Source organism: Neurospora hispaniola, assembly GCF_033458365.1.
Source record: "Neurospora hispaniola strain FGSC 10403 chromosome Unknown B0T23scaffold_3, whole genome shotgun sequence".
Taxonomy (NCBI): Eukaryota; Fungi; Ascomycota; class Sordariomycetes; order Sordariales; family Sordariaceae; genus Neurospora; species Neurospora hispaniola.
In genome coordinates, this window is record NW_026944408.1 from 4348365 (window position 1) to 4375389 (window position 27025).

The 27025-nt window shown below is 52.7% G+C and overlaps 9 protein-coding genes and 1 non-coding gene across 10 annotated transcripts; 7 read left to right on the forward strand and 3 right to left on the reverse strand.

Moving 5' to 3' along the window:
- Positions 1-768: 768 nt before the first annotated feature.
- On the forward strand, positions 769-1255 carry B0T23DRAFT_128483 (uncharacterized protein). The gene has a single exon (XM_062832149.1). The coding sequence runs from the start codon at positions 849-851 to the stop codon at positions 1209-1211; it is 363 nt and encodes a 120-aa protein (XP_062694617.1). The 5' UTR covers positions 769-848; the 3' UTR covers positions 1212-1255.
- Positions 1256-2758: 1503 nt separating this feature from the next.
- On the forward strand, positions 2759-4811 carry B0T23DRAFT_128514 (velvet factor-domain-containing protein). Its single transcript, XM_062832150.1, has 3 exons — positions 2759-4262; positions 4381-4619; positions 4688-4811. Exons 1-3 carry the CDS (start codon positions 2965-2967, stop codon positions 4693-4695), a joined length of 1545 nt encoding a protein of 514 aa, XP_062694618.1. The 5' UTR covers positions 2759-2964; the 3' UTR covers positions 4696-4811.
- B0T23DRAFT_t137 lies at positions 4681-4751 on the forward strand. The gene has a single exon. It is a non-coding gene; the product is annotated as a tRNA-Gly (tRNA).
- Positions 4812-6221: 1410 nt separating the features above from the next.
- B0T23DRAFT_378396 (uncharacterized protein) lies at positions 6222-8474 on the reverse strand. The gene has a single exon (XM_062837093.1). It carries the CDS (start codon positions 8115-8117, stop codon positions 6636-6638), a length of 1482 nt encoding a protein of 493 aa, XP_062694619.1. The 5' UTR covers positions 8118-8474; the 3' UTR covers positions 6222-6635.
- A 2-nt stretch (positions 8475-8476) lies between these two features.
- Positions 8477-10329, forward strand: B0T23DRAFT_378397 (uncharacterized protein). The gene is made up of 2 exons (XM_062837094.1): positions 8477-9445; positions 9511-10329. Exons 1-2 carry the CDS (start codon positions 8853-8855, stop codon positions 9962-9964), a joined length of 1047 nt encoding a protein of 348 aa, XP_062694620.1. The 5' UTR covers positions 8477-8852; the 3' UTR covers positions 9965-10329.
- Positions 10330-10682: 353 nt separating this feature from the next.
- On the forward strand, positions 10683-11938 carry B0T23DRAFT_378399 (Triosephosphate isomerase). The gene is made up of 4 exons (XM_062837095.1): positions 10683-10827; positions 10980-11050; positions 11132-11740; positions 11805-11938. Exons 1-4 carry the CDS (start codon positions 10790-10792, stop codon positions 11831-11833), a joined length of 747 nt encoding a protein of 248 aa, XP_062694621.1. The 5' UTR covers positions 10683-10789; the 3' UTR covers positions 11834-11938.
- A 465-nt stretch (positions 11939-12403) lies between these two features.
- B0T23DRAFT_315180 (thioredoxin-like protein) lies at positions 12404-13141 on the reverse strand (the record flags this gene model as incomplete). The annotated part of the gene is made up of 3 exons (XM_062834847.1): positions 12404-12695; positions 12933-13015; positions 13100-13141. 3 exons carry the CDS (start codon positions 13139-13141, stop codon positions 12404-12406), a joined length of 417 nt encoding a protein of 138 aa, XP_062694622.1.
- A 385-nt stretch (positions 13142-13526) lies between these two features.
- Positions 13527-15673, forward strand: B0T23DRAFT_128631 (U1 small nuclear ribonucleoprotein of 70kDa MW N terminal-domain-containing protein). The gene is made up of 4 exons (XM_062832151.1): positions 13527-14073; positions 14180-14307; positions 14396-14501; positions 14760-15673. Exons 1-4 carry the CDS (start codon positions 13812-13814, stop codon positions 15509-15511), a joined length of 1248 nt encoding a protein of 415 aa, XP_062694623.1. The 5' UTR covers positions 13527-13811; the 3' UTR covers positions 15512-15673.
- A 2190-nt stretch (positions 15674-17863) lies between these two features.
- B0T23DRAFT_128678 (ribosomal protein L10-domain-containing protein) lies at positions 17864-18989 on the reverse strand. The gene is made up of 2 exons (XM_062832152.1): positions 18698-18989; positions 17864-18594 (listed from the first exon to the last, which is right to left on the reverse strand). Exons 1-2 carry the CDS (start codon positions 18886-18888, stop codon positions 18027-18029), a joined length of 759 nt encoding a protein of 252 aa, XP_062694624.1. The 5' UTR covers positions 18889-18989; the 3' UTR covers positions 17864-18026.
- Positions 18990-21650: 2661 nt separating this feature from the next.
- B0T23DRAFT_412069 (P-loop containing nucleoside triphosphate hydrolase protein) lies at positions 21651-26516 on the forward strand. Its single transcript, XM_062839459.1, has 2 exons — positions 21651-24480; positions 24535-26516. Exons 1-2 carry the CDS (start codon positions 22100-22102, stop codon positions 26165-26167), a joined length of 4014 nt encoding a protein of 1337 aa, XP_062694625.1. The 5' UTR covers positions 21651-22099; the 3' UTR covers positions 26168-26516.
- Positions 26517-27025: the final 509 nt, after the last annotated feature.

The window sequence follows — 27025 nt, forward strand, 5'->3', positions numbered from 1 at the left end:
TTAAACAAAAGCGGATCCCGGGGAATCTTTCCTCTCCCTCCACTGTCGACGGGAATGTCTCCCATTGCGAGCGCAAGCTTGTGCCTAGAGGTACCCTGGATGCCTGGGCTCCCCAGGGCTGGCAAGTGCAATACGCTAGTGAAATGCGGGTGAGTGCTGGAGTGCAACGCTGAGCAAACTTTAACTGAGACTGGACCTCTTGTCCCCGAGCCCCGGTCTTACCTACCTCTAGTGTATCATCGGGAAGGAGTTCTTTCCCCAGCTCGGTGAGAATGGGATGGATGTGACCAGGGCAGATACCTCTAGATGATGGGATCGCCCCTCGAACCTTCCTCCTCCCTCAACGCTCTTTCCCCTTTGCAGCCAAAAGGGATTGACCGCCCGCTCATTGTGTCGACCATTTGGAGCAGGAGCAGCACAGAAAAAGAAAAAGAAAGAAAAAGGAGGAACATGTAACCCCTCAGCAGGAGACAGAAAGAGACAGGTCAGCGAAGACGGGGCAGATGGGGCCCTTGGCTTGACCTTTCTCGCTCGTAATTCGGCAGCAGGCAACAATCCATGATGGATCTCATCGACGGCCATCTAGCAGGAGTGCTCACAGATCTGTCCTCCAGATTGGCTCGCTAGGTAACTTCTTGCTGCATCTCCGGGCCCTGGTGGACACGTGCCGGGGGAAGGGGGTCGTAGGTACCTCTGTTAACCCAACAAAGTCTCGTCGTCTTTTCTCCACTACCAATTTTACGCCGTCATAGACCTAGCCTACCTCTACCTCGACCTAGAGCCATCCCCTCTCAGCTTGACCACATCATCTCAGTCCAACAAACAGCCCAGTGGCGTCTTTTCATGGGATGATTGGGGCCGTACACCTCGCCATAGCAGTGAGTTGTGGCTTTATGCGATGGACTTTGACTTCAGCTACAAAACAAACTCGAAGCACCATGAGCAGTTTCTCAAAAAGAGGCTTTCATTCAGATTCGGGGGCTACAAGCCGACCAAAGGACCACAGTCTCGGTCACAGACTCACAGTCACGGTCGGTCCCAGTTGCAGTGACACCCTCCAACTTGGCTTCTCATTACTGTGGCTCCGTCCTGTGCAAACACCGCGTCCAACTGAACAGGGGAACCACATGAGCTTTTTCTTTTGTCAACAGCATCCAATAACATGGCCGGCCATCAGAGAGGAAAGCGACAGGGCCCACGAGGCTGCCTAGGTGACTGATGGATCATCATGTTGATTTCATTCGACGGCATTCTTAGGTTCCGTTGTCGAGACTGAGCCAAAACACCTTTGCCTTTTACTAATTTGCCGCAAACTGAAAGACGGCATCCGTCTTTTGTTCCAAACTCAGGCCATATCTATCGTCACTGGCACTCAGTGTAGACATTTTTGGCTCTGCATGTCCCACGCTCATCTCTCTTCTCTCCTCTCTCCTCTTTGAGGTCTCACCATCCGTCGTCAACATTGTCCACGGTGCTGGGTGTGGACTGTGACGTGCCTGGGCGACCACCACCTGCGCAACCCTTCGTTGCTCCATTGCTTGCTTACATATTCCCCCCCTGTTGACACAGTAACACCCCCTCCGTTCCTGAGTCAACCTAGAAACCCATCCCCTTGTTCAACAGCCGTTCATCGTTGACGCCAGGCTACCTACCCTTAGCGCGGGATCTCCCAAGGGTACTTACGCGGTGCAGATCGAGACCGTCATCGTTCGTTGTTACCGTTGTCCTTTTGAACAGACGTACATGTTGCTCGCTGGTGTACAAAGGTACACTAACGCCGAGCACAATGCAGATCAGGGCCTCTCAAAGTTGGTGTAACGGACATTTTGCCCGGCCCCGACAGCTGTTCCATTCCCAATGGTTCCCCTTTATTGCTGCTGACTTCCACGCCTTCCAAGCCAAATCTAGCGCTTCCATGCTGCAGCGGCCAGGATATCAAGACAGTGTCAGGAAGAAAAGACCCCGAAGCTGATTAACCCGCTTTCTGGATTGCCAATGATCGACCCGCCTAGTCTACTTTGGCATCCCTGCTAGGCAATCTACAGCCGGGCATCTTATTCGTCCCTCTTTCTCAAAAGACGTGGTACTTAGGATAGCCTCAAGACCCCCCCTCCTCCATTCTTGCCCGTCCCTCAAGGTGCTGGGCCAGGCAAATATCATAATATCAGCCTTTCTTTAATCTCCCCAGTTGTCAACTACCCCGGCTTTGCCATATTGCCTCAATATATTCTCACCAGTCTACCCGTTCCTACTTCCGCCCTGGCCCTACAATTCAACCAGTCTGATTGCTTAGCCTTGGATTTGCTCCTTCAACACCTCGGCATTTTCACTTAAGCGCCTTTTACTCATAAGCGCCTCGCCCCTGCGTGCCCTCGCCACCCGTTTTGGCCTTATCATCCTCGAGTAGACCAGCAAGATAGCGTTGCTCGGAGTCGATACACATAGGCCCGCCTGTACACCAACGCACTCGGCTACTACAACTGTACGTAGTTTTTGTGCCTCGAGGGACCACCGCGGTGGGCTGTCATCCTGCTCAACACACTCAAGTACCACTCGGCTACCTACAGTAGAGACCGCCATCCAACATCCCGCCCCAGCGAAACCTCACAAAATTCACCTGTACCTCTACGCCGGCCTTGTTCTCACTCCTGGAACCCGGAATTCGCCAAGTATACCCACGGCCTTGCATGCAACACCAGACGCCTGCACTGCTGGCATCTGTCTTGGTTGGACCTATTGTTCTCCCAATGTAAGACATGCCGCTCATGCTCCATCCCAGAACCCAGTTATCTGGGTTCGTATCGGTTCTTGGTCGGAAGCAAAACCGGCTTCATCCGCATTCCTTCGCTCTTGCTTCGCTGTTGCCATCTTGCTACACAGCAGCATCGCCGACCTAGAAGATCCCTTGACTGACACTGCCTACCTATAGAACCATAACCACCGTCTTACGCCCTCTTCCTCTCAATGTCTACTGCTGTCGAGTCTTCTCATCACATCTTTGGCACCACTTATACGCTCAACAACATGTCTCGATCACTTCACACTCCTTACGAGGCCTACTCCTCAAGGCACGGACACTACATGCCAGAACAGCAATCACATCAGCCGCACTTGTATCGCCAACAGCAACAAACCAGGCTGCCTCCCGTGACTACCATTCTACCCGTCACTGGTCCTGGTCCCGTTTCTTCTTCCTGCGATCCAGTTTACCGAGGCCATAGCCAGACTTATTACTCCGACTACCCAACTCCTTCACCAGTGGGACAAACACCTCCTCAACTCCCGATTACCTATAGCGAGGCTCGTTCTTATCATGGGAGGCAACTAGACGGCCGTCTGTCCCCAGCCTATTCCACTTCCGCCAGTGAAAGGTCAACCGTTGAGTCAACCTACGAGCCTCGTTCAAGGCAAACGAGCAACGGTCATCAGGCGCATGTTGAGCCATCTTGGCCACCGTTCCACCAGCAGCCCTCACGATTAAGACAGGAGTCATCCAGCCATTTTACTATGGTACGGAAAGCCTCGACACTCGACAAGAACCACAACAGCAACAACTCTCCATCATCCGAGGGATCACAGACCCCATCCAGTTCCCAGCAAGGCGGTTCCCCAAGGCAGGAATCCCGGCCCATGAGCATATCCAACCTCATAAGCACCGAAAACACCAGAAACAAGCGGAACCCGGTCACCCTACCACCACCACCCTCAGGCAAAAAGACCGATTACCGAATCTTCGTCCGTCAACAGCCCTTCGCCGCCCGCAGCTGCGGCTTTGGCGAACGCGACCGGCGCGTCATCGACCCGCCGCCCATCGTGCAGCTGACCATCCACAACGACACGCTCTCACGCGAGGAGCACAGCCGGCTCCTGCGGCATCAGTTCAGCGTCATCCACTGCAGCATTTGGGACGAGACGGGCGTCAAGGACATGAGCAGCATGCCCGAGGATTTCCGGCAGCAGCGGCGTTTGATGGGGACGCTGGTTGCGTCCCCCTTTGTCGGGTTCGATGAGAAGGGCGAGGAGGGCTGTTTCTTCTGTTTCCCCGACCTGAGCTGTCGCACGCCCGGGACTTTTCGGCTCAAGTTTGCGCTGGTTGTGCTGGACCCCGCGAGGATGATGGCGGGTGATAGGAGTAGTATTGTCGCGACGGTGATGAGCGAGCCGTTTCATGTGTATAATGCGAAGGATTTCCCGGGGATGAAGGCGAGTACGCCATTGACAAAGAGACTCAAAGGGCAGGGGTGTTTGATCAGTATCAAGAAAGGAAATGAGAAGGGAGGGAACGGGAGTGGGAGTAAAGGCGACAGGGAGGAGGAAAGTGGGGAGGAAGATGATGAGGATGCGGATGGGGAAGAGAGCGGGAGGGGAGGAGGGAAAAAGGGGAGGAAGAGGCAGAAGAGGGGGTCTTCGTGAAGGTGTTTTCGATTTTGATAATCGGGTTTTTTTCTCTTCTTCTTTTCTTCCCGGGGTTCACCCATTTTACGGTTCACGACTCGCTATATACCCATTTTCATTTACTCTTCTTCTCTGGCTATGGTTTCCAAGCAAGATCATTTTACTTTTATCAAAAACCGTTCCTGCAAATTGGCGCAATTGGGGTTTCGGAGCCAAAGTGAACAGTCAGTCATCTTTCATACTTAAACCTTACTTCCTCCAAACGTTACCAATAATCACCTAACAGCGCCAGTGGTTTAGTGGTAAAATCCATCGTTGCCATCGATGGGCCCCGCGTTCGATTCGCGGCTGGCGCAAATCTTTTGCATTTTTTTTGTCTCAACACTTCCCTCCCTCTCCTTAGTCTCCTCCACTTTCCTTTGATTTGTCATTTCTACTTGTTGTTCGAATCACCCTTTTTTTCTGGGAAGGAGAGGAAGGAAAGAAGGATGAGCTGGTCACGATGCCCAGTACTAGTTCTTTTTTCCCCTCATGCATCATGGAAAAAAGGTTCTAGAGGAAATGGGACAAATAGGGAAAGAGCAACTACATCACTTCTACCATAGGCAACAATGGAAAGCAACGAGAGAACCAGCACGCCAGCAATATTCCGTCAGAGCCCGATGTACACTCCAATTTGTAGCTCATCCTTTCTGTGTTATGTTCTAAGAGCTATGTCGAATAATCAGCATCTGGCCATCGGCAGCTCAAGGAAGTGACGGATCGACACCTAGACAAGAGTCCTCGGACGGACGGGCGAGACATAGATCTTGGCCAGAGAAGTAGCCGAAAACATGTCAGTCACAGCTCATCAACGGAAGCCGCTCATTGGGATTATCATCTACAACCTAACTAGGGAAGCTACGATGTAGGTTCCAGTCCGCTTTCTTATTCCGTCACAGCTGCTTATTGGCCACAATTTGAACTACCTCTATCGATCAAAACAGTTGGAGACATCGATGTGAAAGGGAACTTGAAGGATGAGTTGTTTCACAAGTCAATATGCATTTCACTTGGGGGACAATCTAGGGACTCGGTACTGGCATAGATCACCAGACCCTGCGATACAATGATTTGGAGGTTTGTGGTCATGATGCTTTATGGCGACTGGGTCAATTTGAACAAACACACTGCATATCATCAGCCTCGCGAGGTCATTGGAGTTCGAAAATATGCTTCGTTGACTGTACGGCTTTGTTACTTATCCATTTACCTAGTTAGTCAATCACTTAGTTATCCACTTACCTGGCTACCTGGCGACCCAGTGCCCAACAGCCAAGTTACTTACCTCCATAGCTACTTACTTACTTACTTACTTACTTACTTACCGAATCATCAATGTCTCACCTCTCTCTTTCTCCCTTGAGCCTTCCCTCCCGGATTTCATGATCTCCAGGGTATGCAGGTACAAGCCCGTTGTTTTTCTCCGAGCCGCAGTCCCTGTTCTACTGTGTACATCGATACATGCGTTCGATTCGGGCATACATTCCACTAATAGCGGTAGTGTTGTCGTTGCTTTTTGCGGGTTAGAGATAACGAGTACTTCCTCCCTCCATGTCTCGAGTCGATCTTCGCCTGTTGTGTGGGTAGGGCTTGCTACACTACGAGACTACTCGTCCTGGGGATTCGAAGTAGGATAGGGTAGGGTAGAGGTAAGGACTTGGATTGGTGGGTAAGGAGAGTGACGGCTTGTGTGATGGTTTACTATGACTAGTATATTTACCGAGGTTGGACTACCGACCGACCGACCGACCGACCGACCGACCGACCGACCGACCGACCTGTTATCGACACTGACCGTGATGGTGATGGGGGAGGATGTGTCCCAGGATCATGCATTGGTGATGAAATATCTGGAAAGTGGAAGTTAGGGCGGAATGGAGGTCAGGCGTTGGAATTGATAAGATGGGCGCGAATAGGTAGGTACGTGGTGAGTTGGAGAGAGGACCGGGGAGGCACAAGTCGAGAAGCATATGGAGGTGATGATGGTGACGAATGGCTGGAGGGCCATGAGGAACGGTGATATGAGTGATAGCGTGGTGACAAAGCGGTACTTTTCCTCGTAGAGAGATTTCACTAGCTTCTGGCTTTTCTGCTGATATTGAATATGGTATCAATGGTGTGTATTTCGTGGCTTTCATCTCTGGGAGCCAACAGTTGTCCGCCTCCCTGAATACGCCGGGGCAGACTTCTTTGATGTTCTAGTACTTCGGCTTGGGATCAGCAAAGATTGGGCCGGTGTTCTTCTGCAGCTCATCATACACCGATTTCCCCATGCCTGAGAGCTCAGCCCATTCCTTAGCAGCCAGCTTATACGTCTCCCTCTCCATCTTGGAAAGCCCGGGCTCGTCCAATCTCGTCTTGCAAAGGCGCTCCAGCTTTCCCGCCGCCTTCTCATCGCCGCCTTGCGCCGCTCTCTTGAATCGCAGCTCCGCCTCCTCATTCAAGAGCCGCATAGCCCCAATCAGAGCGTCCGTCGTCTCTAAACCTTTGTAGAAGTCAATAAAGGCACTCGACAACACGAGCTCTACTTCTTCCTCCTCCTCTCTCTCGACTTTGAAATAGTCACTGATCTTCTCAGCCTCCATCTGCATCAGAACCGCAAGCGCATAATGTCCTTGCTCCACATCCAGCTCGTCGGCCGCGATCCGCAGCTCCTCAACGGCTTCGCTGATCTCCCCCATCATCGACAGCGCCATCCCCTTCCTGACGCGATACATGCCCTCCCACGTCCAGTGCGGCACGCGCGCAGGTCGCTTGTCCAGCGGCAACAGCTTGTCGAGCATCAGTCGCCTGCGCAGTGCGTACGCGCTGGTCTCTTTTCGAACCACCAAGCCCAGCAACGTCTCCTTCAGGTCGCTGAAGAAGCTCAACGTCTTGACCAGGAACGGAAGTCTCTCACTCTTGCCGCCTTCCAAGGCGTGGGAGACAAGGGGCTCGACCTTGTACCTCCCCGGACTCCGCTTGTAGCCCTCCATGGCCTTGTTCAGGTACATCAGCGCGATCTCGGGCTTTTTGGGGTCCCACAGCTCGGCGGCCTTCCAGGTGCAGGCATTGGCGTCATTCTTGTTCAGCAGCTCCTGGTACTTGGTCTGGATGTAGCGGTACGTCTCGCTCTTGGGGTCGCGGCGGCGGGCGATCGCCTCAAAGTAGCGGTACATGGTCAGGATGGCGGGCGGGTAGTTGAGCGTGGACAGCATGTGCAAGATGTGCATGCCCATCTGCCAGAAGGCCGGCACCTCAAAGTGCGGGTGGACGAGCAGGAAGGCGCAGTAGTAGAGACGCGAGATGGGGAAGTAGTCCTCGCGCATCATGCGCGTCTTCCAGGTCGACTCGTGCTTGACGGCCACGACCATGTAGGCGAGGACAGTCTCAAGGCAATCTTGCGCTCTCAGGTTGGGCGTCTGGAGATGGTGGACGAGGAACTCCCATTGTTCGAGGGTGGGACCTTGGTACTCTTCGAAATAGCGACCAGTTTCAGCTCTTCTCCGCTGCATTTTGGCCGCTTTGGCATAGGAACGTCCTTGCTGTGGTGACGCTTGGCCATGGCTCCTTGGCGAGCTCCATGAGGATGATTGGGGAGATGGTACCGACGGCCGTACATGATGAAGCGCAACGGGCGACACTGGTTGTAGGGATGAAAGGCGACATGTTTGCCGCACCAGAGCCCGGGATCTGTGCATGGCGGGTTTCAAAGGGGTTGTGAGCCTGGAGCTCACTTCGACCGAGGTGAGTTGAAGCAGGTGAAGTGAGGTTGAGGAAGTGTGGTGGAGAATAGGTATGCCCTGGGACTGTTGATGTTTCGGGTACCTAGCTGTTAGTGCATCCGGTAGTACCGTACCTTGCCTCTTAGAGATGCTATGCTTTGGTCTTCAGGCCCAACGCAAAGAGGGTATCAAATCATAATGGTAAATTGGATAGCTCAAGAATCTGTCATCGTGAGAGATATAAAAAGATGTCATTTCTGCCCTCTCGAACAGTTATCGGCTCCAAGTCACAACAATGAAGTACAGCGAAGCAGGTAGCGCTGCGAGCGAAATTGTTAGTGCTCCTCAACGTTGGATTTAGGTATTGTTGTTTACTCCTCCGCAGGGGGGTGTGCTAAATACAAGAATAGGGTCAGGAACCGCGGACAATCAGGAATTGAACCAATCAGGAAATCCGGCGATTGCCTGCCCCAGTTGCCAGACCCTGGTCGGCCAAAAAAAGTGTGAATTGGAGAAAGTTCAAACCTTCGAATTGCGAACCCTTTTGGTCCCTTCACTTGAGATTCCCGTCCCGTCTTCATATCGCCTCATTCAAATCACTCAATCTTCAGATTTCCCAAGAACTGAAATATCAGTTCACATACAGTTCTGAACAAGAATATAGGGTTTTCAAAAAGCTATCGAAAAATCTTGCCACGGCGCATCATCAAAATGGCACCAAGGACTCGAGGCCAAGTAGCAAGGGAGAACTCTCCCGAAAAGGCTGCTGCTGCCACTCCCGCAAAAGCACCTCGTGCAACAAAGGCTGCGGCCAAGAAGAACACCCCCAGGAAGACTGCCTTGAAGAGGGCCGCTGAGATTGTAGAAACTGAGCAAGTGGAGGTTGAGAGCACGGTTCAGACACCCTTGAAGGAGTCATCGACAGAATCATCCGTCTCGGCCAGGAGTATCAAACGTGTCGAGATCGAGATCCCCATTCCCACATCAACTGCCAAGGCCCAGGACCCTGATACAACAATGGAGGGAGAATCGCAACTGTTCCAGACCCCGACCGAGCAGCCGCGGGGAAAGCGCATCACATTCGACGACAGTGAGCAGGAGGAGTTTGTCACGCCAAGAGAAGCACCGGATGTCAACCCGTTGGAAGAGAGGCTGAATGAGAAGAAGAAGGAACAGCAGGGGCAAAGTGAGGAGGATTCGGAAGAGGAGGACAGTGACGATGAAGCTCCTGAAGCGGTCTCTACCCATGCGGCTCAGGCCAAGTCTTTGGAAGCTGAGAAGGCTGCTCAAAAAGCTGCCGAGCAGTAAGTCACAATGCGGAACCGTGAAACATGACGCGCCTCAAGCATGATTCTGACAACTACTACAGGCAAGCTGCTGCGGAGAAGAAGAGACGCCAAGAGCGTGATGCCATTCTCAAGGAGCAAGCAAAGTCCAAGAAGCGCGCCGCCAAGAAGGTTGAGCAACCGAGCGAGGATGAAGCCGAGTCAGAGTCTGAAGAGGATGCTGCGGGCGCATTGGCCGAGAAGAGGAAGCGGGAGATTCCGAAATTGCTCCCCCTTGAGCTTTTGGAGTCCGACGACGAAGACGATGAGATTCCCCGGAGGTCAGATTCAGCCGAAGGAGCCAAGAGGAGAAAGGTTGTCCGTGAGGCCAAGGGTCCCAAGGACGAGAAGGTTGGTTCGACAGTGTTCAGAGTTGTGCCGAACAACACAAACCAGAGCCTGGCGCCCAAGGTGAAGAGGCAAGCGTTGAACCTCAAGGAAACCCTCCTGCTCCGAAACAGGAAGCCGCAAGTAAAGGGCGGGTTTTTTAGGCGGTAATGTGCAGATCGTGAGGGAGAACCGAGGAAGTGAAAGGACGAGGCGGACAGTTTACACGTGTACACGATATCTCAATTCTGCTGGTGATCAACAATACCTAGTCAATCCAGAGCCGAACGGACGAGCGGACAGGAAGTTGACACAACAAGCACTCCAGCCTCATTAGTCGGACGCAGGTACAGCGATCCACAACTGGATGGAGATATGACGACACACAAGGGTCCCAGTTAATGATACCAAACCAGCAAAAAGTAAACACACCTACCTTTAGCCGAGTCCCGTCTTCTTGAGAATTGTTTCGTGAAAGTGGTGTCATTTGCTTTCGAACAAAAAGCATTATGAGATATGCTGAGAAGTGGTGTCATATGATGTAGTGTAGAGGAGGACTTGCAGCTTGGAAGCACCATTGACAATCGGACCTTCTCGCAACTGGATCCCACCCGCCAAGCAACCATTCACACACGAAAACCTCGAGGGACAACAACCAGCTCCGGGTCGGGAATCGCAATGTGTGACAGGCTCACTCCGTCTGGCGCCCCCGAACTGCCTCTGGGTCTGCAGATGATAATCCACTTTTACGTCTGATGCCTCCGCCCTAGTGTAGTAGCTAGTCTTCTGAGTCCCGACCACCCCTCCTCCAGCGGTACACTACATAGAGGTACCCTATCCCCACTTCGTCCTGTCCCATCTCGAGCTCTGTTTCCAACTTCCACTCCAACAACAACAACATCATCATCATCACAACTTTGCCATCTGCTTCTGCTTCCAGCAACCCCCTAGATACCCCCCTTTTTTAGTACTACCAAACAAAACAAATCGCTCAAAATGGCTCGCAAGTTCTTTGTCGGCGGTAACTTCAAGATGTGCGTTAATTCCCTTCCCAGAGCTGAGGGGAGCTTTCCCCAACACTTTTACCCCGCCATTACCATCATCATCATCAGCGCACCCCGTCATATGCCACCAAAACCCCGCGGTAACGACTCGGCCAGCTAACCAAACAAACCCCTATTTCTAGGAACGGGACCCGTAAGGATCTCAAGGCCATCGTTGACAACCTTAACAACGCCCAATTGGACCCTAACGCCGGTATGTCTGCAACGCCAGACCAAAAAAAGACAGGGTGGAATTAGCAGTACAATGCTCAAATGCTGACCAGAACATAAACAGAGGTCGTGATCGCCCCTCCCGCTCTCTACCTTGACTTCGTCAAGCAGAACCTCCAGAAGCCCAACGTTGAGGTTGCCGCCCAGAACGTCTTCAACAAGCCCAACGGCGCCTTCACCGGCGAGATCAGCGCCACGCAGCTCCTGGATCTCGGCGTCAAGTGGGTCATTCTCGGCCACTCTGAGCGCCGCAACGAGCTCGGCGAGTCGGACGAGTTCATTGCCTCCAAGACCAAGTACGCCCTCGACAACGGCATCTCGGTCATCTGGTGCTGCGGCGAGTCCAAGGACACGCGCCAGGCCGGCGAGACCATCAAGTTCGTCGAGAACCAGCTCGCCGCTCTCGCCAAGGAGATCAACGACTGGAAGAACGTGGTTATCGCCTACGAGCCCATCTGGGCCATTGGCACCGGCCTCGTCGCCACCAAGGAGCAGGCCCAGGAGGTGCACGCCGCCATCCGCAGCTGGCTCAAGCAGAACGTCAGCGACAAGGTTGCTGAGGAGACTCGCATCCTCTACGGTGGCTCTGTCAACGCCAAGAACTGCAAGGACCTTGCCAAGGAGCAGGACATTGACGGTTTCCTTGTTGGCGGTGCCAGCTTGAAGCCCGAGTGTAAGTACTTAGCTGCCATTGTTGCAACGAGAGGAAGAAAGATGGCTAACATGAGATGATGCAGTCGTCGACATTATCAACGCCAACCTGTAGATTACTTGCCCATAAAAGTTATAGCTTTGTAACAGCCGCACTTGTATAGGCTGGGAAATGGTGTTGAGGACACGGCGAAAATACAAAAAAGTTAAATGTCCTGAATTCGTTCGATTTGGGATCGAAGACCGTAGTTTCGCCTCCCGTAGCCCGTTCATGACTTTTTGTGACACCAGACACCACAACTCCGCGGCTCCTCCATTCGCTCTTAGATGTTCATCCCAAGTTCCAATATCAACAGTCAACCACTAAGCACCAGAAGATAATGTCTGATTCTTTGGAACTGGGGCAACTCATCATGGGAACTCGATAGCTCTGGAAGGACTTGATCACAACCATATAGCCAAACCGAAACCCTTGATACATCCAGAAACTCTTTTCATGTCCTTGATTCATATTCATACATTCAACATGGTATATACAATCCACCTGGTACTCAACCGAGCCAACACCGGTCAAGCACCAGTCCAGTCCAACACCAATCCAGTCCAGCACCAATTCAGTCCAGCACCAATCCATCCAGCACCAGCACCAGCACCAGCACCAGCACCTGCTCCTCCCTTTTCCGCTTTATACAGCCATACCCTGCCCATGGTAAGGCGACCAGACGCCTCTGACACTGGGGTTCGTGCTGGTGACGGGCTTCTTGAACTTCTGGGGCTTCTCGCCGCTCGCGTCGCGGAGGAGCTCGGCCTTCTTGAGGATCTCGAGCGGCTCCATGTTGCGCACGCAAATGGCCTTGGTGCGCCCGTTGATGTAGTGGCCCATGAGGATCGGGTGCTTGGCGGGCCGGGGAGAGACGACGAACTCGATTTGCGGGTTGGCGGCGGCGAATTTGGGGAGGAGGGATTTGATGAAGCCGCTGGAGGAAAGAAGTGTTAGTGAAAGGGTCTGTCTGCAGAGGTCGCGAAGGGAGACTGGAGGGACGAGGAGGGTTGGAGGTTGGATGGTATGGAACGAGGGCGACGTGGGAAGACGAAGGAGGGCGTGAAGGTCTTGGATGATGATCGAGGACGCATGAATAGGACTCGGTATGCAGGAAGAGTGTTTGATCGGAAGGGGTAGTGCTGCTGTTCATGTCGAAGGATCGTAAACGTACTTCATGCCCCGGGAGCTGCCGGCCCAGTCACTGTAGTGGATGTCCAACTTCTTGCACTGCAAGACGAATGCGCCGACGCCATTCTAGAGACAAAACAATCAACGATTAGCAATTTGTTTTTCTTCTTGATCAAACTGTTTAATTGCTCAGGCTGTGGTCTAACTTACACGGCCGGCAGAGGAGATCTGCGTCAATGCTTTTACCGTCATTGTTGTGATGCTCTTCTTCTTCTTCTTCGCCGCCGTCCTCGCCTTGCAACAAGTCCGAGTCCACCAGGGTTCATGATCCGGAGGGCGGGTGCGACTTGAACTTCTGCCAGACTCCCGCCCCGTCGCGCGCCGGCACGGCACTGGGGGGGACCCGCCCAACTGCAAAAGCGGTCGGCAGGATTTCACGCGATTGCACTCCTCCTCGGGTGTGTGCGTAGTGATAAGACGAAGGGTGCACGGTCCCTCTTTCGCACTCAGTCGTTCGGTGGTCGAGCGCGCGAGAGCTGCCCAGGGCACAGCAAGAGCTCCAGTCGCTGCGAGGCTGCCAGGCAGTGGACGACACAACAACAGGCAGGGCCCTTTGCTGCTCCCGCCTCCCACCCTCTCTCCCGTCTCTCTCTTCAGCTGTCCAAGCAAAGTCGCGAAAATGCGGTTTTGACCTTTCTCGTAAACCGACACCACCACATTATCGTCATCACAAGAATTGGCAAACAGTAACAGTGTTAAGCTTTATTGAACTGTTCTCGCCCGGCTTTCCGAACAGTGGATAAAACGACAGACGACGACCTACATTTCCTGGTTTCCGACATATCGATTTCTGATTCGACGACAGATAAGATCAACAAAAACACCACTTGACCAGCTACAACAGCGACAACGTGAAGCGACAATGACAGACCGGCTCCCGCCTAACCTCCTCGCACTCTTCGCGCCCCGGCCACCTCTGCGCTGGGTGCCGCCCTGCGATGTTGCTCCCGAAGAGCGCAAGTCGGCCTTCATCACCCCCGTTGCCGACTTCCTTCCTGCCATGCAGGCCTACGAGCAAGAATACGAGTACCATCCCACCGAGAGCTGGCTGGAGGCGCGCGACCGCAAGAAGCGCGAGAAGAAGGAAGCTTTGGAGAAGCTGTTGACCGAGGGTCCCAAGAATTGTACGCGGCAAACCCCCAACGTTGCGCGCAGTTGTACTCGCTACTCCTTTACTTGATCATTATCTTGCTGTCATGCGGCTTGCTAACCGATGGCGTTTATCTGTAGACAACCCCAATGACGATCCCAACATCAGAGGAGATGCTTTCAAGACGTTGATAGTGGCGCGTCTTGACTACCGTGCTGATGAACAGGATCTCGAGCGCGAGTTCAGCCGCTACGGTCCCATCGAGCGTGTGAGTTTGCAAACCCCCCCTCCTATATCCTGATTACACAGCTATGTGTGTGTTAATTGACAAGAACTGACACCAAAAAAAAAAACAGATCCGTATCATCAGAGATACCCACGCCGATGAGAACCCAAACAAGAAGAAAAAGCCCCATCGTGGCTATGCTTTTGTCGTTTTCGAACGCGAAAAGGACATGAGAGGTAATGACCAGCCCCCCTTGACCCCCCCTCTTCTTGACATTCAACCAGCACACATAGACAAGGAAACGCCCGCTGTCGGTGCTTTCTCTAAGCCCACAACCAGGACTCGAATGGCCCTCAAGCTTGCCTGTCCTGCGGAAACTTTTTCGTCTTCCCTCTATCCATCCATCTTCCACGTCGTATACCTTGAAAGGTAGTATTGTTTCTTCATGGTAAGGCCTTACTGACACCTGCGCCTGTGGCGCATGCGCAATCCAGCTGCTCTAGATGGCTGTGATGGCGCCCGTATTAAGGATCGCCGCATCAAGGTCGATGTAGAGCGAGGCCGCACGGTCAAGGGATGGAAACCTCGTCGTCTCGGTGGCGGTCTTGGTGGTCGTGGCTACACCAAGGCAATGCCTGCTAGGCCCATGGGTCCCGGTGGATTTGGCGGCCCCGGTGGCTTCCGCGGTGGTGGTTTCGGTGGCGGATTTAGAGGACGCGACCGCGGCTTCAGGGGTGGTGGCGGCCCCGGCGGCGGCTTTGGAGGCGGTGACCGCTTCGGTGGACGTAGCGGTGGCGGCGGTTTTGGCGGCGGACGTGACGGCGGCCGTGGCTTCAGCGGCCCAGGTGGCAGCAGTTTCTCGCCTCCGTCGAATGCTCCCAATGGCCCCGGTGGTGGCTTCGGCGGCCGTGACCGTGACGGTCATCGTGACAGGGACCGCGATCGCGACAGCCGCAGGGACGGTCCTAGCGGAAGCAGCGGTGGGTACGGTGGGCGTGATGGCGGTCGCTCATATGATGACAGATCTGGCGGCGGAGGTTTCCGCGGCGGCGAACGCAACGCTCGGCAGACTGGCAGCAACATGGAGCCCATCAGGCCTAGAGAACCCGGAGCCCCAAGGGAATCCAGAGACGGTGGGTATCACGGTGGCCGCGACTACGACAGGCCCAGAGATCACGACGACTCATCCAGGAAACGCGGGTACGACGGCGGATACGAAGACCCCAGAAAGTTGCGGCGCTACTAGACATGATGGTTGCGAAACAGCATTGACAGACCTCCTAAGCAACAACAACATACTGGTCCGGTTTGTCTCGTGGTGGGTATCATCAGCCCCCTCTCACTGCTCTCAAGTTTCCACTCAGTATTATTCTTCCCTTTTCCTTCGACGATAAGGGTAAGCCACGATGATCACTTCTCATGTGTCATACTTGACTATGGACCGTGTCAACTATCCACGACCAGAAGAATAGTGGGAGGTATTCATATTCGAGACACTTGGTCGTCCAAAGCGGATGTGATTATCTTTTCCGGTGGCTAAGGTAACCGCGTCATAACGATTCAAAGAGCAATGGTTTGCATGCTCATCAGCCCAAGTCCGAATGGCAATCCGTCCGGCCTTCCGTTCAATCAGTCTATCAGTCACATCAGTCCAAAGACAACTGGAGGTCTAGAACTCCAGGTGGCACTGGTTAGAGATTTCGTCAACGCATACACGGTAGTGGCGCCCGTCGCATACAAACTCGGCAACTTAGGACAGTACACTCAAAAGCGTTTCGCCATTGTCTTTTCGGGAGTAACAAGACATCAATCAGCATCCGTTGCAGGAAGGTAAAATCGAGGTAAAAAGAACGAAAGCCAGTTGCTTTCCACGCTTTCGATCCTATGTCTTCTCGCATTTTTTTTCCTTTTTTCTTTCTCACTTGTATCATATCAAGTTTTTGTTTAGCCCGTGTACTGTTGAATCGAAACAAAGGAGTAAAAGCACGGGTGGGTAGGTAGGAAAAGAACCAAAATGACATTGTTAGCGTAAAAGGTATGAAGTTGGTAAGCGTTGTAGCTCTGGATTTCTGAACTGTAGCATCATCATGTTTGGCTCCCTGAGTCCCAACCATTTTGAGAAGTGGGCGGCGTACTTGCTGGGTGTAGACCGAGAGGGATGATCGAGGCACCTCTAGCATAACCCCGGAGCACAACTAGAAAACTTGTGCGTTTGTCAAACCTCGAGTAGGGGATGACAACTGACGGGTTTGGGAACTTGGTCGTGTCCTCTGAGTTTCGGACTGTGAATACCTACCTCTTGGTAGTCAATCCGGACCCTATGGGCACGAGTACTACACTAGTAGCCTCGATGTCTTTACTTTTTTGCTTTGCTCTCCCGACTTCATGAAAATTCAGGCCAGCCCCATCCATCACAGCTGATATTATCATCGATGGTCGCATTCGTAAGTATCCTGACGGGAGCTATTTCATCAGGATGTGAATATCAACATCAAGCTTGGAACTTGCACCAACCCCAATTCAAACCGAAAGGATGGAAGCCTTTGTGTACCAATCCCGATACCCACCACGCAAGTGAAAAAACGCCAGACCAGGTCTGTTCGAGCCAAGATACTCACAACCACCAAACTCTTTTCTTGTAGGAAGTAACAACCTATCAAGACGGGACCAACTATTTCCAGGACATTGCAAAGTCAAAAGAGGCCCGGGTCCTGAAAGTCGGTATGATACGTAGAGTAGGGTAGAAAAAAGAAGAAGGAGAGGGAAAAAAAAAAAAAAAATTACCTCCAAAAAGAGGAAGAAGTGTGTTTGATTTGATGGTTGTTACTCGGATACCGGGAGTCGAATCAACCCGGGGCTGGCTGTTGAGAAAGGCAGATACTTTCTTTCTTTCTTTCATTCTTTCTCAAATTTTTTTTGGGTTTTTCTTTCTTTTTCTTTCTTTTAAATTTTTTTTTTTCTTTTTTCTGTGAGGAGGTGTGAGGAGGTGTGAGGAGGAGGAAAGTGAGAGTCAACGACGATGTTACCGGTACAGCGTACCTGATTTTGGAGAAAGGGGAAGGGAACGGGGTTCCGGACTTCCTTGCATGTTGGCTTGTTGGAGGAGGGCGGGTGGGAGATGGAGTTATGAAATACTGTCAAATTCACCTCGCTGGTATGGAAGAAATCATTGGTCTTAGATTCTGATTTCATTTTAGCAGATCAAGTCGGCGAGGTGAAAGAAGAGCTTGCTGAAGAGCCAGTGAGGAAGAAGTATCGTCGATATTACCTACTCTGAACTCCATGTCACCAGATCCTGTGACACTCAATAATCACATATGGTCACCACTGAAGAACAAGTTGATTGTGTTCACAGCAGAAAGTGATTTATATAGCCCTTTTATTCCGCGAGCTTTTCAAATGCCTGTCCCTTTTCTCTCTAAAGACGCCTGGTGAAATACATAAACTGAGATGACCGGTTGTTTTATGTTCCCCAAAAGAAGAAGTTCCATACAAAGATGGTATCATCGTAAACCTTTCCCTATGTAAAAACACGGAAACAAGCCAAGTAGTAAAAAAACGAGAAATAATGACGTTTGCAAAAACCTTGACCGGTCCCCTCCCCCCTCCCTCTTGTTCCCTCGATGTTGCGTTGTTGTGTTGTGGAGGTTCCCTTCTCGCACGGCAGATTTTTTATATCATGGACCTTTCCAACCGCTTCACCAACTGCAACCACATACACACCGTCCCTCTTTTCAGGGTATCATTCATGAACACATCCCTTACTCGTCATCCTCCTCCATCTCCTCAGCACCAGCCTCACCAGGCTTCTCCAACTCGGTAACCTCCCCGCTCGCCGCGCTCCAGTACGCCAGCAGCTTGACGCGGAACTCGCTCAAGCAGATGCTGAACAGCTTCAGCAGCCTCGTCTGCCTGGAATCCAGCGTCTCGCCCTCCTTGCAGATAACGTAGTCGTCGCCCTCGCCGGCCTCGTCGCCCAGGCAGACCTTGCCCTTGACCATGCGGGTGGGCATGCCCAGGCGGCGGAGCTCGGGCTCGAGCGTGTGGGAGACGGGCACGTCGTGCTCGGCGGGGACCTCGCCACCGGTCGAGTACAAGGGACCGGAGGGGATGGTGATGGTTCGGGTGGCGACGGAGCCGGCGCGCGCAAAGTCGACTTGTGTCAGGTTGACGAAGTAGTCCTTGATTTCCGAGGGGTCGCGGTTGGTGAAGATGAGGCCGACGGAGCCGGACAGGTACTTGGAGAGCTTGTCGAGCCCGTCGGCTTGGGCGTCCTCGGGGGTGGTGCCGAGGGCGCGGGCGGTGAGCTTGGTCTTGCCGAAGAAGATGCTGTAGTACGGGAAGAAGAAGAAGTCTTTGGTTAGTGATTGCGACTGCGATTGCGATGGAATTCGGTTACTAGGGAGTAGGAAGAAGGTAGAAGATAACATACCGGCAGTCATTCAGCTCCTTTCTGACATCCTTGAGGTAGTTGTTGCGCATGTTATCGATGCTGAAGACGAAACAGTGCTGGTAGTTGGGGATGCATTCTCGGATGTTCTCAAAGAGCTTCTCCTTTTGTTCGCGGTTCTTCTTGGTGACCTGGGTGAGGTTGTACACCTTCGCTCTCTTGGACTTGGGCATCTTGACGGTATGTGTGGGTGGTTATGGATGTAAAGATTACAAGGGATGAAGCGCACAATAACAATGCCGATATAGAGACAGAACGGTGGCAAAGAAAAGAGGGTTGTTGGTGGTGTAGATGTTTTTGGTTATGACAACTACCCAAATGAATCAAGAGTGGAAGTGGAATGGAATCAGAATCACCAATTGATACGCAGGCGATTCAGACAGACGGGACGGGAGCCTCTGCCGTGCCGGCGGTGCTGTGGTGCAGTCGCCTATCGCTGACTTTTGTTTTTTTCTGCCGCGCGAAACTTTTGGGCGGTGAGCCATTGATAGGCTTTCCCCCACAATTGATTTTGGCAGGGCCCACCCAAATGGACTGCGGCCAGCCTACCCCACCCTGAACTGTGCAGCCAGCATCCCTGTTGTTGTGTTTCCCCTGATGTGTCGACGTTGTTTGGAGATTCGTTTTTGATCGTTTCCTCCCGACTTTTGACATTTTCTTAACTTCTTCTATCGATAATCACGATAGACATGAATTGAACTTAATTTGCTTTCGTTTTTCCATGTCGCCAACAAACAATCATAGGTCTAATGGAAACGCGCACCTCGATAGTCGACAACCCACCAGACTCATCCTCTGTTGTCCTTGGGCCTATGTAGTATAGCTCGTCTCATTTGCGCCTGTTGTCTTAGCTTGTACGCTTCGACATGGACAGCAAAGCCCTTCCTGACGGGGTCGACCTGGGAATCACCATATCGAAAGTTTTCAAACAAGTTCAGTGGATCCAGCTCACTGTATCCCCGCAAAATTGAACAGTGTTAAAACAGCGCGGTTCCGTTAGCCTTCGCCATGGGCTCACTTCCTCAGGTTTCACGAAGGATGACTCCCTCCCGTTTGTCTGACGGATATCCGGGAGAAGGTGTGAGATAATCTGGAGCAACCGGTATTGGCGTTTCGTCCCACGGCTTCTCCAGGCATTTACAACGACGGTCAGGCCGTTGAAGACAAGACACCCGGTGGTTGAGATCAAACGACACGCCCTTGTATACTAATGTCAACACGAAAAGAAGACGAGGTCCTCCTTTGATGCCAAGTGATGCTACCAAGGGCACCTGAATTCGTTGCGTGAGAAGATGAGGTGCTGTCGGGAACGCAACCGGCCAACTATCGATGGACATGATGATGTGTCGCCGTGTCATGTCAAGCCAAGTGTAGGGCTTAGTGCAAATCCGGGGAACGGGTTAAAACAACATAGGTACGTACCGACTTCGTTGGCACGCAGCTAATGAAAAGTGTCTTGGTTTGGGCGATAAGGTAAGACAGCAGCAGATAAACAAGCTCGCACTTGGTGCGCCAATCGGTCGTTTCCTCTCTCCCCCCAATCTTGACGGCGAGAGGTCTTTTTGATAGATTGGTGGGTTGCACGCCGTGTGAGCCCAGCCACGCGGCAACCGCAATTTGCCCAAGTATCCCTTACCGTAAGCCCCCCATTTCGACTGCCGGATCCTCACTTGTGTTGCGTGACTCATCCGCCGCGAATATGGAAACCTTTTACATATTCCAAGTGTTGTGTACCGGCGGTGGGGCTCAGATTAAAGTTCAAGTTGAACAGAGATTCGAGGCGCAGAACCATGTCAACAACCAGGTCCCCATGCCGGTGGCCTGGACCGTTTGGCCGATTGTTTGCTGGGCATGGAAAAGGCATCGGCCAGCAATGGGGGCCGAACACCGACGATCCAGCATACGGCAGCTTCTGGAATGTTTACAGCCAGCAGAGTATCGCTTATGATTGCCAGTCTTGGGTTGGCTTTGGCGGTTCGGCGAAATTGGTAGCGGGTCGCATGCGGTGAACTTGGATGACCGAGTCCGAACACGTAGTGTAGTCATACGCGGAACCTGGTTGCCTGGCGAGAAAGGCTTCGGTGATGATTGTGTTTCGGTGGTAGATCTGCAATTGTACTCCACCTAAGATGACAGCTGCATAAGCCGCCTTTTTCATCTTGAATCATACCTAGCTACACTGGAGCTACGCTACAGATTCAACCCTTCAAAATCTGTTAGTGCGAGACTAGCAACAGGCATGGGATATCGGCGGTTCTACTGGTTCAGAGCGAGCCAGATCTGGATTGAAGGTGCCCACAGAGCCACACCCCTCGTTCCCTAAATTCAGAGGAGCTCTTTGCATGTACCAACCTAACAGACTGTAACGGGGGCGAACTTCCCTTGCACAAGACGCTCAGCCAGAGGCAATGCCATGCGTGTGAGACAGAAGGCTTCGACACCGGAATAAGTGCAAAACGCACTGCGGGATGAACAATATGTTATGCAGCATCCGACCCCCTAGATAGTAGCCTCAACGCTAGATTAGATGAGGCATGGGGAAAGGATGGAATCCAGGGACCGGCAGCTCCACCCCGTCCAGCCAGGGGAAACTGGAGATACCTTAATGTTGTTGTTTAGAGCCGACGATTTTTTCTGTTACCTCGGGGATAGCCAGGCTTTATTCAGTGGGTCAGAGCCCCAAGGAAAGGGAGCCGATACGGGCCGTATAGAGAGAGACATGATTGGTGAAGCAGAGAGATGATGGAGGGCACTCAAGGTACCCATCGGTCGGTCGGGATCTTGACAGTGCCTATCGTCGGTTTGGGTTTGGTTGCTGTGCACACTAGTGTGTGTACCTAGCGCAGGTATTGCCCGTCCCACGAAACCGGGGGCTCTCGGACTCTTGTATGATACCGCAGTGTACAGTATCTCGGACGGGGAGGGTTGGGGGCACTTTCCTTTTGCGGCCTGGCCGTCCGCGTATGTAATCGATTCAACCAATTCAGGTTCCTTCGACTTGTCGCCGACAGCCAACAAGTGGTAATGATTACTTCTACCTGCTTCATCCCATCTCCTTGCCTGTTTTCTCTCCCTCCCCCTCTCTCTTATATAAGCCTTTATCCAGACACCGACGCTAGCCTCTCGAGGGTCCCAATCCTTGGCTTAAGTTCTGTCTTCCCTCCCTTCTCTTGATACATCGTGCCTCGTGGCTCCCCACCCCCACTTCACCTCGACAAAAAGTACGTACCAGGTACATCACCATCAAACGAAAGCTAGCCGAGTCGACAAGAGAGACGAGGCTTCAAAAGCATTCATCAACCACTCCTTACCAGCTCGTCCATCATATAGCCAAGCTCGCTTTACTTGGTCACTGCAGTTACTCCCCCGCAAAGCCCCGTCAAAATGGCGGCGGGTAGCCTTTCCGAAAAGGAGGGAGAACCTTCGGCCCTCCCCGTCTCCAGCCATGGCGGTTCCACCAAGGGGGATACCATCCACAAACCCGAGCCTCTTAGTCTCGAAAAGGCCGACACACAGGTCGTCTCGCCAAAGAAGTCGCTCGACGATGACCCCTACAAACACCTCCCCGAGAGGGAAGCCAAGATCCTCAAGGAGCAGGTCTTCACTCCCGACGTCAAGGTTGGCATTGCAACTCTCTACCGCTATGCCACGCGCAACGATCTGCTCATCATTGCTGTCTCGGCTATCTGCGCCATCGCTGCTGGTGCTGCCCTGCCGCTCATGACCGTCATCTTCGGTAACCTCCAGGGTACTTTCCAAAACTACTTCGCGGGGGTCACCACCTACGATGACTTCACCGACGAGTTGGCGCGCCTGGTCCTCTATTTTGTCTATCTGGCCATTGGCGAGTTCGTCACCATGTACATCACCACCGTCGGCTTCATCTACTCTGGAGAGCACATCAGTGGAAAGATTCGCGAGCACTACTTGGAGAGCTGCATGAGGCAGAACATTGGCTTCTTCGATAAGCTTGGCGCCGGCGAGGTCACCACGCGCATCACTGCCGACACCAACTTGATCCAGGAAGGCATTTCCGAAAAGGTCGGCTTGACGCTCCAGGCTCTTGCTACCTTCATTGCCGCCTTTGTCATTGGATTCGTCAGCTTCTGGAAGCTTACCCTCATCCTCTTGAGTACCGTTGTCGCCTTGACCCTTGTCATGGGCGGTGGTTCTCAGTTCATCATCAAGTTCTCCAAGCAGAATATCGCTGCTTACGCCGAAGGTGGCTCGGTTGCCGATGAAGTGATCAGCAGTGTTCGCAATGCTATTGCTTTTGGCACTCAGGACCGCCTGGCTCGTCGGTACGATGCTCATCTTACTCGCGCCGAGCACTTTGGCTTCAGACTCAAGGGTTCCATTGGTGTCATGGTTGCCGGCATGATGACGGTGCTGTATCTGAACTATGGCTTGGCCTTCTGGCAGGGTTCCCGCTTCCTTCTCAGCGGCGACACCGAGCTCCGCAAGATCCTGACTGTTATGATGAGTGTGATGATAGGAGCTTTCAACCTCGGTAACATTGCCCCGAACCTGCAGGCTTTTGTCACCGCCTTGGGTGCTGCTGCTAAGATCTACAACACCATCGACCGTGAGTCTCCCATCGACTCCTCCAGCGAAGAGGGTGGCAAGCTCGAGAATGTCGTCGGTACCATCCGTTTGGAGAACATCAAGCATATCTACCCCTCCCGTCCTGATGTTGTTGTCATGGAGGACGTCAGCCTCGTTATCCCTGCTGGCAAGACCACTGCCCTTGTCGGAGCTTCGGGCAGTGGCAAGTCAACCATCGTTGGGTTGGTCGAAAGGTTCTATAAGCCCATTGAAGGAAAGGTTTACCTCGATGATGTCGATATTTCAACCCTCAATGTGCGTTGGTTGCGCCAGCAAATCGCCCTTGTGTCCCAGGAACCGACCCTCTTCGCTTGCACTATTTATGACAACATTCGCCATGGCTTGATCGGTACCAAGTGGGAGTCTGAGTCCGAGGAGCAGCAGCGCGAGCGTATCTACGAGGCTGCCCGAAAAGCCAACGCGCACGACTTTATCACCAGTCTTCCCGAGGGTTATGAGACCAATGTTGGCGAGCGTGGCTTCCTGCTCAGTGGTGGCCAGAAACAGCGTATTGCTATTGCCCGTGCTATTGTATCCGACCCCAAGATCCTGTTGCTCGATGAGGCCACTTCTGCTCTCGACACCAAGAGTGAAGGCGTCGTCCAGGCCGCTCTCGAAGTTGCCGCTGAAGGTCGCACTACTATCACGATCGCCCACCGCCTGTCTACCATCAAGGATGCCCACAATATCGTTGTCATGGCCCAGGGACGCATCGTCGAACAGGGCACCCACGCTGAATTGCTCGCGAAGCGCGGCGCTTACTACAAGCTCGTCACTGCCCAGGCTATTGCAGCTGTCAATGAGATGACGGCTGAAGAAGAGGCGGCGCTTGATCAGGAAGAGGAAGCGGCTCTTATCCGCAAGGCGACCCGGAACAGCCAAAAGGAAGGAGGAGCTGCCGGCTATGTGGAGGATCCCGAAGATAACATCGCCGAAAAGTTGGACCGTAGCAAGTCGCAACAGAGCGTCAGTTCCGTTGCTATTGCCGCACGCAAGAAGGAAGAGCCCAAGGAGTACGGCCTGTGGACACTCATCAAGCTTATTGCTAGCTTCAACAAGAAGGAGTGGCACATGATGCTCGTCGGTATCTTCTTCTCGGCCATCTGCGGTGCTGGTAACCCTACTCAGGCTGTCTTCTTTGCCAAGCTCATCAGCTCTCTGTAAGTTGCTGTCTCCCATCTGTTTCTTTTGGCAAAATCACTAACCGGTCATAGGTCTCGCCCCATTGTCAACGAAGAAATTAGAGCCTCCATCAAGTCGGATGCCTCCTTCTGGTGTCTGATGTACCTCATGCTTGCTCTTGTGCAGTGCCTCGCCTTCTCCGTCCAGGGCTGGCTCTTTGCCAAGTGCAGCGAGCGTTTGATCCACAGAGTTCGCGACATGGCTTTCCGCTCCTTCCTTCGCCAGGATGTCGAGTTCTTTGACCGGGATGAAAACTCGGCGGGTGCGCTCACTTCGTTCCTAAGCACCGAAACCACGCACGTTGCCGGTCTGTCTGGTGTCACCCTCGGTACAATCATCATGGTCCTAACTACGCTCATTGCCGCTTGCACTGTCGCTTTGGCCTTGGGCTGGAAGCTTGCCCTTGTGTGCATTGCCACCATCCCCATCCTTCTCGGCTGTGGCTTCTATCGCTTCTGGATGATTGCTCACTATCAGCGCCGCGCCAAGAGCGCTTATGCTGGATCTGCCAGCTACGCTTCCGAGGCCATCACTGCCATGCGTACTGTCGCTTCCTTGACTCGGGAGCAGGACGTTCTTCAGCATTACAAAGACTCTCTGGCCAAGCAACAGCATGCCAGCTTGATCTCGGTTCTCAAGTCCAGTCTTCTCTTTGCTGCTTCCAACTCTCTCATGTTCCTTGCTTTTGCCTTGGGTTTCTGGTACGGTGGTACTTTGATTGCCAAGCACGAGTACGACATGTTCACCTTCTTCATTGTGTTCTCGTCGGTTATTTTTGGCGCCCAGTCTGCCGGTTCCGTCTTCAGCTTTGCGCCCGATATGGGTAAGGCCACCGAGGCCGCTCGTGACCTCAAGGAGCTCTTTGACCGCAAGCCGACTGTCGATACCTGGTCAAACGAAGGTGACTCGATCAAGCAGGTTGATGGTACCATTGAGTTCCGCGATGTTCATTTCCGCTACCCGACTAGGCCGGAGCAACCCGTCCTCCGTGGTCTCAACCTGTCCATCCAGCCTGGTCAATATGTCGCTCTTGTAGGAGCTTCTGGATGCGGCAAGTCCACGACCATTGCCCTTTTGGAGAGGTTCTATGACCCTCTTAGCGGTGGCATCTTTATCGACGGACGCGAAATCAGCAGCCTCAACGTCAACGAATACCGCAGCTTCATTGCCCTCGTCTCACAGGAACCGACTTTGTACCAGGGTACCGTCCGCGAGAACATCATCCTCGGAGCCAACAACGACGTGACGGACGAGCAGATCAAGTTCGCCTGCCAGGAAGCCAACATTTACGACTTTATCATGTCTCTCCCCGATGGCATGAACACTTTGGTCGGTTCCAAGGGTGCATTGCTCTCGGGTGGCCAGAAGCAGCGTATCGCTATCGCCCGCGCGCTGATCCGCGATCCCAAGATTCTGTTGCTCGATGAGGCGACGTCGGCTCTGGATTCTGAGTCGGAGCATGTTGTGCAGGCGGCGTTGGATAAGGCTGCCAAGGGTAGAACTACCATTGCGGTTGCGCATCGTCTCAGCACGATTCAGAAGGCGGACATCATCTATGTGTTTGACCAGGGCAGGATTGTTGAGCAGGGAACGCATTCGGAGTTGATGAAGAAGAATGGCAGGTATGCAGAGTTGGTTAACCTGCAGAGTCTGGAGAAGCATTAAGCGGGGATGAAGACCAAAAAGTTGAAAAGTTTATTTTTTCTTTGCATTTGGCAAGGCGTTATATTAGAGGGATAATCTCACCACTCTGTTGTGGAAGATGCTGAATTTGGTCATTCGAATTTTTATACATGGCAAGAATGAGGTTAGTTGGGATATATCAGAGCTGAACAATATCTTCAGCGATGGGAGACACGACTGGCGGATTGTTGCACATGTTAGACGATACCACTGTATGTACGTACGTATTATTAATGGCTAGTATGGTTGATGGATGAGGGGGATGTTGAAAAGGAATAGACACCACTCACATTATATCAACATCTTTTGGTGTTACAATAACACACGAAGCCTGTATTTGAGTAAGTGATGCCAAAGATGCCTGTGAATGTCTCCGAATCCCATGTCACAAGTATTAACACCTGATCATACATTTACCAGCGAAAACTGTTATAAGCACTCGTGATTGCCACCACCATCTCCCTAAGAGCGGGGCTAGTTCCCCCCTTAGTGTAGACCTGTCACTTTAGCGCTGTGGGACCCGCCCAGTAGCCGCCATTACCGCCACTTTGGGTCGCTTTGCTCCACCCACTGTCACTGAGGAGGGGTCACCAGGGGCCGCCCGCGGGGGCAACGTCATGGGGTTTCTTTCGTCTTTCCATTCCCTTCCCGCTTTCCATCGGTTCCTTTTCGTTACTTAAGTCGCCATTGTGAGTCTAGACTTGTTCGTTTTACACACAGCCTCATTCACGAACGGGGTGGACAAGTGTCCTTTTGTAACGGTGGTGGTATTGTATGGTGCTGCACTCGAACGGATTTCAGCCGATTCATATGCAAGTCCGGGTGTGACTTGAGACGCTC